General features: G+C 40.0%; 2 protein-coding genes across 2 annotated transcripts in view; one reads left to right on the top strand and one right to left on the bottom strand.

The window, feature by feature from the left end:
* Positions 1 to 9,669, top strand: part of LOC126419209 (uncharacterized) — a 40,265-nt gene extending 30,596 nt beyond the window's left edge. The window contains exons 7-8 of the mRNA XM_050086345.1: positions 9,119 to 9,347; positions 9,447 to 9,669. Coding sequence (XP_049942302.1) covers positions 9,119 to 9,347; positions 9,447 to 9,514 — 297 coding nt within the window. The 3' untranslated portion in view covers positions 9,515 to 9,669. The remainder of the gene's footprint in view (positions 1 to 9,118; positions 9,348 to 9,446) is intronic.
* A 364-nt stretch (positions 9,670 to 10,033) lies between these two features.
* The window catches only part of LOC126419208 (conserved oligomeric Golgi complex subunit 5), a 143,495-nt gene continuing 139,788 nt past the window's right edge, over positions 10,034 to 13,740 (bottom strand). Inside the window, exons 15-16 of the mRNA XM_050086344.1 lie at positions 12,160 to 12,363; positions 10,034 to 10,366 (exon numbers count right to left, since the gene is read on the bottom strand). Of these exons, the coding sequence (XP_049942301.1) occupies positions 10,163 to 10,366; positions 12,160 to 12,363 (408 nt within the window). The 3' untranslated portion in view covers positions 10,034 to 10,162. The remainder of the gene's footprint in view (positions 10,367 to 12,159; positions 12,364 to 13,740) is intronic.

The following is a 13,740-nucleotide window of genomic DNA, read 5'->3' as shown; positions in this document are numbered from 1 at the left end:
ATCATCAAGAGAAATATTGTATTCTGTTCAACTTTCGTACTTAGCATACTTTTTGAAAACTTATACAAGTCCTTGGAAAAGCCAGGATTAGTTACACACTTTAACAGTTCACTATACAGACATAAACATAAGTCTTGAAGTCAATTCCACTTTCATAGAGAAAGTTGTGACTGCACTATGACCATCTTCAACTGCTGCTAACTGGAGCTACACAACAAATGGGCAAGAACTCGGTTAGAACTGCAGTTGGATGGTCTCTTATCCATGTGATCTTTAGTGCCTGTGGTGCCTCACCTCTGAGAGCATGACACACATGCAGCACATGGCTAGGTAGCACTGGTCGCTGTCAGAGAACAGCAGGAGCCCCCTAGTGCTGACCTCTGTACACAAAATATTGCCCCCTGTGCAGATTCAGCTCGCTATGAGGCTACATGTACCAGTTGAGAATGATGGTGTGATGCACTGTCTTGCTGCAGATAAAGGTCTCCCGTAGAATACAATAGGCTAGGCTGTTTCAGCCTGTGTGGCCACCCAGGGGCAGTTGGGCAGACATGGGTACTGGTGTGCAGTGCAAATGTATACCAATGACCAAATAAAGAGCCCGTGGGTGCCCAAGCAGCTCGCGCATGCACAGCCTGCATACAATACAGCTGTCTAGCAGGAAGGACACTACCTGTTCCTGTCTAAGAGCATAATGAGATGGGTGAAGGCAGGTACCCTTGCCCTATACGGCGGCATTGAAACAGCCTGCCGTAGGTGGATGTACAGATCAGCATGATTGGAGAGTAAATTTTCTGTGTTACTTGCCCGTGAGAGATGATGGCACATGTATTGAGGTTCAAATTCATCCCATTTATACATCTCCTGTTGAGAATATTTCTACTACCTGTCTGAATGGTGAACTAATGGCAAGTGAGATGCATTCCCTCAAATGGTTTTCAATTTACACTTAGCCTACAGCCTTTTTTTTCCATATTTTGAGCTCCAGTGATGGTGTTCCTGTGCCCATGCTAATGTCTTCATGTGGTAAGCAGAGGCAGGGCTCGTCACCACACTCATAGCATTCAACTTCACTCATGAAGCCCCACTTCCTGACATTCGCCTTGCATCAGGACACTCCTACATTCAATCACTTTAGTGTTTTGTGTGTCATGTACAGCAGATGAAAGCCCACAGCAGACTTCTCTTTGATGTTCTCCCACCCCTTTTGATTAATGAATTTCCTCATAGCTGCATTTGGCAAGTTCCAAGTGCTGTAAATTGCTGACTTTGTGCATATGAAGCTCCTATTTAATCTCAACCCAGCTCTTCGTGGTTTGTATCCGAACAGAGGCAGAGGTTGTCTGGGATCAATCTCCTAATTTTGGTGCTGTGTATTCTGCTGCAGAGAAGAATGCTGCCAGTGCAGATGTAGGGACACATTTGGCTGTGAGCCCCAGGCAGTGCCAGTAAGCTTACAGATGATGTTGTGGCCAGATACTTTTAACTTTGTTTCTTGGCAACGATCTCGGAATGTGAGACCGCAATCAAACTTTACTCCCAGGTATTTTGGAATATCATAGTGGCATAGTTGTTGTCCTCTGCAGATAATATTTACCTTCTTCCTTGCTTCCTGTTTTCTCAGATGAAAGTCACAGAGTTGCATCTTTCTGGGATTTGGTGTTGAACAGCACTGAAATGGCAAATGATGTTTTGGACTGTGGCTTCTCTATCCAATGCTACAATCTATTATAGTCGATGATGACCAGTCATACCTGTGGCAGTTGATGTGTACTCACTACACACTCTTGATGTGGCATGCAAAGAGCTCAGTGCCCACATGGCTGTGGAGATACAGTGATACATGGTTCTGGATATTGTCTAATAGGGGTATTACAAGACGATTTGCTGCAAACAGTACTGGTCTAGCATGACAGCCATCTGACAGTAGAATGGGTGAAACTGTGAAAATAAGCAGACACATTATCCACATGCTAGAATAGAGCAGTCATAAACTGTCGTCAATCCACGCATGTGCACTAAGCAGCAACAGCTCGTGCATGCCTATAAGGGGATGCCGCAGTGCTTTCTGCTTGTAATTTGTTTCTTATTTCAGATTTTCATGTTGCGGATTTTCTGCATTTTTTTTTTTTTTTTTTTTAGTAAGAAGGTTTTTATAAATGCAGATTTTTTGTGACCAGAGGACTTTCTTTTACACTAGCTGTTTGTGAAAGCATTTTCTCTGTTGATTTCTTCGTAAAAGAACTGAAATGAAGAAAAGAGGTATTAAGGGTCTTAATTTAAGCATACAGTGAGGAAAGGTGTATGTATGACCCACTGTATTGTAATAAGGCACGTCGGCAATTGTGTACTTCCGAGTAATATGCATATAACATTACATTGTATGCATATTGCATGCATATGCATGCATATGCGATGTATATTGTGATGCCTTAGTTTATGAAAGTTCAAGTTTGATTTGATTCTCTCTCTTGCTTTATTTCAGCATGCCAGGAAAGAGAAACTGGCAGCGAAGGCGAGAGAGTCTGCGCAGGTTCGCCCAATGCGATAGATGAGGACTGCAAAACTCTGATTGGCACATATATATTTCAGACATGGAAAAATAACACACGTGCACCTTTATGTACTGGTCCTTTAAAGAGTTGCAAATTGCAGTACAAACATCCACACCAACTTCTGAAATGGTAGGCTGTGTGAGTCTGTGGCTAAAAGCCAGGCTCTTACAAGATTCTCTAGTCGCCAGGAACCGTAACATTACAATCAGCCTGGAACATAACAGGGCATGTACTGATATTTCATCAGTGGTCTACACTGGTATGATCACTAAACATATATTTAATTCTTACTTTCAAGAAGGTGAGCTAGCCTCTCTCATGGCTGCGTCACACTTGCTAATTCCATCTTCTATCATAGACAACAGCTTCTTGAAACAGGCCAGGTTCGTCCTCACGAAGTTTCCAAATTCTTGCAGATCTTGGGGCATCAGTATTTTCATAAGAAGTGATTATATTCCCCTGCCTTCATTCCTTCTTTTCAGTCAGGGCCAGACCCAACAACATCTGGCTTTTCATTTTCATCATCGGTCTGCCCTAATCCGAAGATTTACTGTCACTGCCAGGGCAATAGCTTCAAAAACAAGTGGGTCTTCCATGTGCAAAATGCTGTGTAAATGTAAATTTAGATACATATCTAAAAACAAAGATGATGTAACTTACCAAACGAAAGTGTTGGTATGTTGATAGACACACAAACAAATACAAATACACACACAAAATTCAAGCTTTCGCAACCCATGGTTGCTTCATCAGGAAAGAGGGAAGGAGAGGGAAAGACGAGAGGATGTGGGTTTTAAGGGAGAGGGTAAAGAGTCATTCCAATCCCGGGAGCGGAAAGACTTACCTTGGGGGGGGGGGGGGGGGGAGGGGGGGAAGGACAGGTATACACTCACACACACACACATATCCATCCGCACACATACAGACACAAGCAGACATTTGTAAAGGCAAAGAGTTTGGGCAGAGACCTGTGTAGCCAAACACTGTAATATAAAACTAACTGTTGAGTGTGTGATTCAGAACAGTGGTAACCAACATATGAGAATAACAATTACTTAATAAATAACAATAAAAAACAATTTCTTATGAAATAGTAAACTTAATCTCACCAAAATAATTTGAGTGAATGACATTCCAATACATCAGGCGGTCTCCTTTGTGTTTCACATGGTAGAACGAATGACTTTTCAAGAGATCAGACAGTTTTGTTTGTGTTTCGTGTGTTATTACCGTCTACTGCGCATGTGTGCCAGTTATATCCCACATGGATGGTGTAATATGTCAACATGAACCAGTCTGTAGTTACAGATATGCGTGCTTGGGGCACCGGTGAATAGGTGTATGGTTTAGGCGCATCATGTAATAGTGGCTTAAGGCACCCTCTGGCTTTGTACATGTCGTGCATCCTGCCCCTGACAGTCATGTTGACGACCAAAATGAGGTCTGTCAACTTAACAGTAATCTGACATTCACCATGGTGACAGCTGTACCTTCTACCTAACATAACAGTTGTCTCTCATTCAGTTGCCATGCTTGTAATTAATTAGTGTGTTCTTAATGTTTTTCAAAACAATAAGTGTGAATTAATGATGCTGATAATATCTAGATACACTTTCTAGATGCACTGTGTATCTATTAGTCCTGTTCCACTGGGTTGTGTGTCTTAAAGAAATAAACTACAATAATTTGCTAGGGACTTATGTAATCTCCTCTGATAATAAAATTCATATTGGTTTCTTTTATTTGAGTTTTGAAAATAAAAACTCATTACTATCTGAAATTTCTGTAATTTTAACACATTCACAGTTAATAAATTTGAAGTAGCTTATTTGGGGCTCGAGATTGATAACAATGCTATTAGTTCCACGGGATGGTGCAGACAGCAGTCACGCAAAGCAAAAATTTGCCTACATTCCTACTCTCAAATTTTGTTCTCTGAGGACTGCATGTTAGATAATAAGGAGAATATCATACACTGTCTTGTACAGAAAACCATTTCAGGTTTAAGAAAGACATTCAAGCAACTCAGAGGTCTGCTGCTAGATTTGTTAGCGGTAATTTTGATCAACATGCTATGGAGACGCTTCATTAACTCAAATAGGAATTTCTAGAGAGGAGACAACATTCTTTTCACAAAACACAGTCGAGAATAGAGGACAGGCATTTGCTGCATGAAGGTACAGAGACAGTCGTTTTTCTCTTATTCCACTTGTGAGTGGAATAGGAAAGGAAATGACTGGTAATGGTATATGGTTTCCTCTGCCATGTCCCATATGCATGTAGATGTAGACTATTGTATAAGCACCACATGAAAGTTTTGGTAAAGTGTGCTATGAAATACGATACCACTGAAATGTAAAATCAAAAAAGCTGTAAACAAATATTTCTGATCTGTATGTGGAGAGATCACTGGGCATAGAATAGACAAGTCAGTGGGCAACAGACAAACATATCAAAAATGAAGATTACCAACTGAGCTTTTGAACTGTAGGGGTCAGTGGCATGTGACCCCTACAGGTGCAGGATGACTAAATGTAGAGTGCAGTAGTGAGGGCCTGTCAGGCTCCCAGGGGCGCTAATGAGACAGCATTAGCAGTTTACACAATTATAATTTTGATTTTACAATTTGAATCATCTCCTCTGTGGCAGTGGTGATGGCAGCAGAAGCAGCACACAGGATTGGAACGTGCTGATGCTTTCACCTGAGTAGGCTTGAGGGTATCTGCATGGCACGGATGTTAACACAGCAAAAGTGGTGCTGCACTAGGCCAGGTGGCAAGTGGCAGGTTTTACTCAACCCATCGTAACACCAAACAGCTAGATAGCACTGTTTACTAAGGGCACATTTGTGGACATCGAAGATGATGTCCCAGCATAAGCTCGCAGCAGCTCTGTACAGGACAGTGATGGCTGTGCAGAGTTAAGTCACAGCCTTTCCACCAGAGGCCATGGAAACTAGGGTCTGCTCGCAGATGCAAGGTGGGGAGTGGGAGTGGGGGGAGGGTGGGCAGGAACAGCTAGCACACTTCACCACTACTGTGAAATTTTGACAGTGTGCCAGTCGATATCAGTTTGTAGCCTCTCCTCAGTGAGCAGGTAATAGAAGGCTACAAGTCCCCACATCAACAGCTCACAGTGGTCAAGTCCAACTGGCTGGACTGGCTGCTGGCTGGACTGGCTGCTGGCTGATAGGTAGAAGTCATCTGGTGAATGGTAGTCTGCATATCACAGGTTCTACTTTGGAACTGACTCACTGCAACTGAATAAAGGAAGGGCTCAAAGGCCTGAGTATTTGTAGCTGTCTGTTGGGAGTAAAGATGATATCCCTTAGTGAGAATGAATGAAGGTGACCTAGTTTTCTGGACCTGACAGCATTTTTTACCTCACCACTGTGTTCCAACCTTTCATTTCATTTCATTTCAAGCTTTCAGTTTGTTACTTTCTGCAGTGTCAGTGGGCTGAAAGTTATTCTTGCGTATGATTTGTGTGTTGTTACTCCACTGTGCTTGCTTGACATAATGACATGTTCCCTTCACAGTGAGGTCATACTGCTGCATTGGCAATTCACACCCCTCACTCGAGCGAAGTGTAGCAGTGGCCTAGGTTATGTGTCACACTATTTGCAGTATGGGCAATCCTGTCCCCTTGACATCTGCCACAGACATTGTGCACGAGCCTGCTGTGGTTTGTCTTGGATCTGCACTGGCCAAGGGAGACTTCAAAAATTTTACATTTGCCCAGGATATTTTTCAGTGGCACAACAGTCCTATATAATCATATAAAACTTCCTGATGGTGCACTCTAATGATGACATATTGCAGTTTTGCCTTGAGCAAGCAGTGGAGGCACAGGAGAGGGCAGGAAGGGGGAACAGAAAGGGATGTGACTAGAAAAAACCATAGAGCTGTGGAACATGTTGGTGCACACAGGGGAATGCATACCACCTTCACAGCGAAGCAGAGAGAAGGATACTTAATGAGTGGAAGGGTAAATAAAGGAAGAAATAGCTGAGCTAAGGGAATAGAAATATACCAGAACCTGTACAGCTTGGATGGGAGCAGAAACTAACATATTTTTTTAAAAATTTTTGTTCTATTACTGTTTGGTGTAAATACCTTGCAAACAGTATGTTATTAAACAAATAAAATGTCTGAAAATATGTAAGGACCTGAAGGGCACATGGTAGCTGATAGTGAAGACTGAAAGCAGTGGGGTTGCAGGAACAAACAATATATGAGAGGGGTTGTTCTCACCTGTGCCATTCAGTAAAGCTGCTATGGGAAGGGGAATCTAGATATTATTTGCTGTTTATTTGTGTCTGCGGTCTTGCACTATTTTAGAAAGGAGATCATTTTCTGTCTGGATTGGTATTCAATGTATTTATTCATCACAATCGCATTGTCAACTTATAATGCAATTATCAAGAGATAATTCACTATGAAGTGCATAAATGCATCATTCCTGTTAAGATGACACTATCCTTGTGTCATCCATGTTTAACTACTCCGTGCGTATAATAAAACAGGAGCCTTCATCATTTATATAATGGAACATAGCATTTTATATAATAAGCCATGCCATTTGTGCACATAATTTGCATCGTGTATAGAGCTTTCAAATGTCACACCTGGTGTATGTGCGGTGTGAAGTACGAGCATAGATGGCACATATTCTATGGCAGTTACTACACACAGTACTATATTTGTTTATATAAATGACAAAGACTCCTGTCTTATTATATGCATGAAATATTTAAACACAAGGACAATGCCCTATTTATAGGAATGATGCACTGATGCTCTTCAAGGTGAGCTATAATTTGAAAATGGCATTGTAAGCCGAAACCACAACTGTGGTGAATAACAGTCCAGGTGGAAAATGTGGTCCTTTCTGGAAACTAGATAATTACTAAAGCCAAAAACATTATGCTGAGCAGCATGCTCTGCAATTGATTAGTAAAGCTGGTCCCTGAATGTTGATCAGCAGCAGCCATTCGTCCTGGTGCATAGCTGGCTTCTGGTCACACAGACGCAAACGAGGGTTGCCCAGTAAGTAATGCACCACATTTTTTTTTCTCAGCTGAAAACAATTCTACAAATGTGAAACATTACGTATGTATTATTTGAAGTATCCTGAGTCAGCGTGCCAAGTTCCCGTCACTTCCGACAGACAGCGTAGCTGCACGACAGTTTCAAAATGGCGTCTGTAGGTGATGTATATTACAAGCAATGTACTGTCATTGACTTCATTACTGCAGAGAAAGAAACTGTGGGGAATATTCACAAACGCTTGTGCAAAGTCTATGGAGCACCTGCTGTCAACAGAAGTACAGTCAGTCGCTGGGCACAGAGAGTGACGTTATCGTAAGGCAGCTCAGTGGAGCTCCACGATTTGCAGCGGTCAGGGAGACCAACCATGGCTGTCACACCTTACAGCCCTGACCTAGCCCCCTTGGACTTCCACTTGTTTGGGCCATTAAAGGATGCCAAATGTGAACGACATTTTGAGGACAATGAGAAGGTGATTCACACAGTGAAACACTGGCTCCGCCACTAGGATAAGGATGGTACTGACAGGGCATACACGCCCTTGTTTCGCACTGGAGGAAAGCCATAGAACGGGATGGAGATTACTTGGAAAAATAGGGTATGTAGATAAAAACACCATTCTTTCGTGTGTGTAATTCTCATTATGCTCAATAAAGAATTGTATAAGAAAAAGATGTGCATTACTTTCTGAGTAACCCCCGTAGAAAACGGAGAAGTCATTGCAGTGAAATTGGTAACTGACAATTCATTACACTGGTGGTCAGGTCACTGGTATGTTTTGCACCTATGTCTTCCATGGAGATACAAACAGTATCACAAAGAGCTACGTAGGTTAGATAGATGGCAGAACACCACTTAGGAATATTTTCCTATCCATTGCACAGCACAATGAGAGGCACTCAGTCATATCAGAGGATATGGTTTAAATGTTCCAGTAGTGGAGAAAGTGGATGGTCAGCAGGTGTGAGAGTACTTTTTGCCTGTGAATACCTTGGCATATGAGAAGAGGAACTGCTTGTCTCTGAAGATGCAATGTCTATGGGAGAGATTTTCAATATGTAGCACATGGCAACTGCTAGAAGCTGATGTTCTTTGGCTGGTGAATGGTAAGCTTACTGTGAATAGAAGTTCTTGTGGAGTCACAGGGAATGGAGATGAGCACCACATACCGAGGCCAGATCATAAAGGTGGTAACTATCCAACTGTACATGCTGCTCTTACATCCTCTGTTTTTCATTGCTTCTTATTTTATATTCGCACAACATAAAAACCAGAGATTATATAGTTGTAGAGTGATTCTTGGTAACAAAAGGAAGCATTCTGATACACTGTCTTGCATTCTCTCATTCCGTCTCAGCCTTCAAACTTTTGTAATATAAACAGAATAAAGGTTGTGGTTTCAAAATATGCATACATCTTTATCTTTATATGAAATTTGTGAAATATGTGGAAAAAGCTGTGGAAATACTAAGTGCAAAACAATTCTGAAGGAAATTAATCTGTAATTCTTTACAGATAGAAGTTTTACCAGAGATTGTGCATGCTGTAAATGATCGGTGTGAAATTTACCTCGATGGAGGAGTTCGAGAAGGAATTGATGTATTCAAAGCATTAGCCCTTGGAGCAAAAATGGTTTTTATTGGGCGGCCTGCAATATGGGGTTTGGCCGCTTCAGGACAAGAAGGAGTTAAGGAAGTTTTGGATATCCTTAAGTGTGAATTTGATCATGCAATGGCACTTTCAGGTACGTTAGTGACTATCCTGCAACAGGGTGAAGCTTTGTAATTGGCAAATAAAATTGTCTTGCATTTTATTTGATTATGTAATTTATGTTTTCTTGCAGGGTGTGCCAAACTTGGTGATATTCAACGTGATATGGTAGTACCAGATACACAATATTGCAAACTATGAATTAGTCAAGAGAGTTGCTTCAGTATTTGACAATGTGAGCCCTTTGTTAATGATGATGCCAGTCTTGTTACAGTCCTTTACATTTTTGTACAAATAACATTTCATTGATGCCATATAATGACTCTCAAATAAATATATATTTAAAAAAAGAAAAATGTTTTAAATTGTTCACAACTGGTAGTAGATCCAGTGTTATATACAGCAGATTCGATCACATCCAGAGTTGCCGGAGATGGAAGCTTGCAGTCAATTAATTACAATTTTTCAGAATCAGCTTATCAGTCACAGACAGGAAGTGTGTGTTACGGAACACTACTGTGGGACCCTTTTTGTGCATGACATACACACTATTAAGCTCAGGTACTCTAGACTTCCATAAAGTTTCTAGAAGTCTTTAGAATAGATATGTTTTAGCATCCCTCTGATGTACCTGAAAGCACACTTGGTGTTGTGAAGGGTTTTCGAGCAATCAGTTACAAGGATTCAAAACCAAACAATTGTGAACATCATTTCACTGGCTTTCATTCTATCACAGTATGGGTTTATTGGTTGTGTGCAACAATATATTTTACAACTGTTAACTGAAGTGCATATATCACAATCTCATCATTAAATCTACAAATACATAACATCATTGACGCATGACATTCATGCCTGCTCTGTGCAGTGTTTCAGTCCTGCTTCTAATATTGATGTCATAATGGGGAAAATGCTGTGGAACTGAGTCTGTCCACGCTGTCGTACCATTTGCTCATAGCGTTGTAGTGCCCCACCCATCAGTTCCAGCCGTTCACACTCAGATGTGTGGAAATCAAACCACTGCGAGAAATAGCTGGGAGACCAATTGGCAGTCTGAAACAATAAGGCAGTAAAGAAATGCTGGACAATTACATTTTATTAAGCAACTGCAAAAGAAAAGTTAAAGGGGACATCCTTCAAATACTAATAACATTTGTCGTCAATACACAACATCCACTAGACTGTACAGTGAAAAGATGCACAATATTCTCAACATGATCAAACATTAGACATGCCAGACACTTTCTCATCCCTGCCTGAACCACAGAGCTGACTTAATAGGAATTTGAGTAAAATATATATATAAAAAAACAAAGATGAGGTGACTTACCGAACAAAAGCGCTGGCAGGTCGATAGACACACAAACAAACACAAACATACACACAAAATTCAAGCTTTCGCAACAAACTGTTGCCTCATCAGGAAAGAGGGAAGGAGAGGGGAAGACGAAAGGAAGTGGGTTTTAAGGGAGAGGGTAAGGAGTCATTCCAATCCCGGGAGCGGAAAGACTTACCTTAGGGGGAAAAAAGGACAGGTATACACTCGCACACACGCACATATCCATCCACACATACAGACACAAGCAGACATATATGAAATATATATATATATATATATATATATATATATATATATATATATAAATTTTTTTTGCTTACATGTTCCTCACATCAGTATTGTGCAGGGTGTATTTTATTCACTCACCAGAGGAAACACACAAAAGCAGGGAAAACAATTTATCAAGACAGAAGCTTCACTTGCTTGTACCATTACTACATATATAGTGAACACTAAGCATCTTATTGTGAACACTTCAGACAAGTATGATGTCCAACTGAAATTCAGTAACCTCAGGTGTTAAAAGTGCCTCTGTTGTTATTATCCAAGTTAGAATATTCAGTTCTTTCTCTTCACTATACTGAGCAGCACTCAAAAAACATCAATATGTCTTACTACCTTACTGCCACATCACAAAATGGAAGAAACTACACACTCTTATCTATGAAGGAAATGATGCATATCATTTTAGCACTATTTACCAAAAGAAAATCTCAACCACATATGCTAGCAGAAACAAAATTATGTGTTATTTTCTTCTCATCCAGCCTGTGAAAAATTAAGGTATTTTAATCAATTTCCAAATTTTGTTAGATCACTAAACAAAGGTATGTCAAGGCAGCTTCCCTCCTAATTGTGATACCTACAGTTGTAGATGTATAAAGGGAGGAATACAGAGTGGTTCTTAAAATTCTGAATCAAGAATTTGCTAGTAAGTTTGAATGTGATTGATATAATCACCCACAGTGTTCAAATGTGATTGTGCATGACTCAATTTTAGCATGGCCCACTGACAATTATCCTGAGTTGAATAGTGTGCAGGCATTCTAAAAGGTAGTGACACACCAATTTGACTTTATATAAAATAATGAATGACAGATACCTCAATTCCTCCTATGTAGCAAATGCAGCAATGCTACGCTCTTAAATGTTTGAATGTACAGGTATTGCAGTTCCTCACTCAGAATTATTAAACAGATATGGCACAATTTGAAACAGTCATCTCACTTACAGGCATTTGTAAATGTGTAACACATTTCTGGCTCTTTCTGCCTTTCCATTCAGCTTCCTACGTGTCTGTCACATGTTGTCAGCAACTGTATCCAAACTTCTCCACTTCCATACTCCTGATTTTACAACCTTTACAACTGACAAGACAGTTCATTTCAGACACCTTAATAATAAACAAAGTAGAATAACTGCCATCTTCTGTTAGCACATAACATACATATTAGATGTATTTTCGAACTTCATATCCAAGGTAGTTCAATGGTTTCTCTTGTCATACCTGATGGGGTGATGCCAGCTCAGGGGGTCCATGTGCAAACAGAGCAAGCAGAGCCATGCTGTAAGGAACAGACTGCCCCAATGCAGGACTCACTGCATATTCTTCGGGTGGTAGCATCAACAATGTCCTAAGGGCTCGGAGTAGTTTGTAGGGTTTTCCAACATCTGAAAGAGGCCGGCAGAGAGGCGCTACTGCTGTCTCAACCTTGAACATTGAACACAATTTACTAAAAAAAGGGTGAAAACGGGATAACTGATGTGTTACCACAAAAAATAATTGACAATATTTACAGGAAAAAATTTACTTCACCATTGTTCTATTTAAACTTGTACATACTACAATAAACTTGGTTGAAGTCTGCGACTGTTTTACAAAATTTACAAAACTTCAGGTATTTTCTGCTTCAGTCACTTTTTTATTTCTAACAATAGTTTGGCAGCAAAATGCAACCTTCAGATGCCCATAAGGTGGGCAGCAGAAGATGGCAGTGTGCTGCTGAAATGCATTGTGCCAAACTGTCACCGGAAATAAAAAAAGAAAAATAACTGAAGCACAATTATTTTTTAGTGAAGTTGGAGTTACTACAAATTGAATATTTTTATTGTTTCACTAAACTGTAATAGTCAGTGAAAATGCATAAATTAACAATAATTAAAACAGGTATACAATAATTAAAATGGAAGTTATATAGAATGATTCACATGGAGTACAAGCAAAATTATGGTGTAATGTCTCATTGACAAGAAGGTTATTAGAGACAGAGTGTAATCTCTCACAGGACAATGATAATGAAAGGAATTATGCTGCATATTTTTTAAAATATACATTTTGGGATTTGTTACTACTACTGATTTACAGAAAACTATGGAAAACTTAAATCTTGATTATCAGATGGGGAACAGATCTTGCTCCTCCCTATATTTCACTCTTTGAGTCACGTTCACTTATCTGATGACTCTTCCCTTCCTTTTGTTTATGTTCATTCTTACTTTAACTTTGCTTTTAAAATCATTTCATGTCTTTATTTAACAATGGAAAGTCCAGGTCAGAATATTAACAATTACGAAATAGCTGAATTGCTATTGACCATAAAGACAAGATAAGACCACGAGTTGCGACAGACATTGCAAAAGGATATTGTGTGTGTGTGTGTGTGTGTGTGTGTGTGTGTGTGTGTGTGTGTGTGTGTTTTCCTTTCTTTTCTGAAGAAAGCTTTGTTCTTTTTGTTGTGCCTGTATGCAACTTAACATGTCATCTTTATGGTGAGAGGCGATCTATCCTTTCCATCTATTTATTGTGTTTACCATCTTTTTGACAGTGCTTCACCTTCAAGGAAATGCTTGCAAATGTACACACCAGCACAAGACGGTGCAATGTTAAAACAGAATTATCATGGGCATTTGTATTATATGATGCAACATCTCAAAATTATTTTGCTGTTTGCTGCTATGCTCCTTGCAACTAAAAATGCCAGATAATTGGGTTGTAAGAGCCTCCAGTAGTATTGTATCATCAATTTGTGATGTTTTTCTAGTGTTATCAGCCAGTGTCAAAACTATTAAAAATGTGAATACAGAGAGT

This window comes from Schistocerca serialis, chromosome 9 (genome assembly GCF_023864345.2).
Source record: "Schistocerca serialis cubense isolate TAMUIC-IGC-003099 chromosome 9, iqSchSeri2.2, whole genome shotgun sequence".
Lineage (NCBI taxonomy): Eukaryota > Metazoa > Arthropoda > Insecta > Orthoptera > Acrididae > Schistocerca > Schistocerca serialis.
Note: the sequence above shows the minus strand (reverse complement) of the source record. Positions and strands in the feature narration are given on the sequence as shown.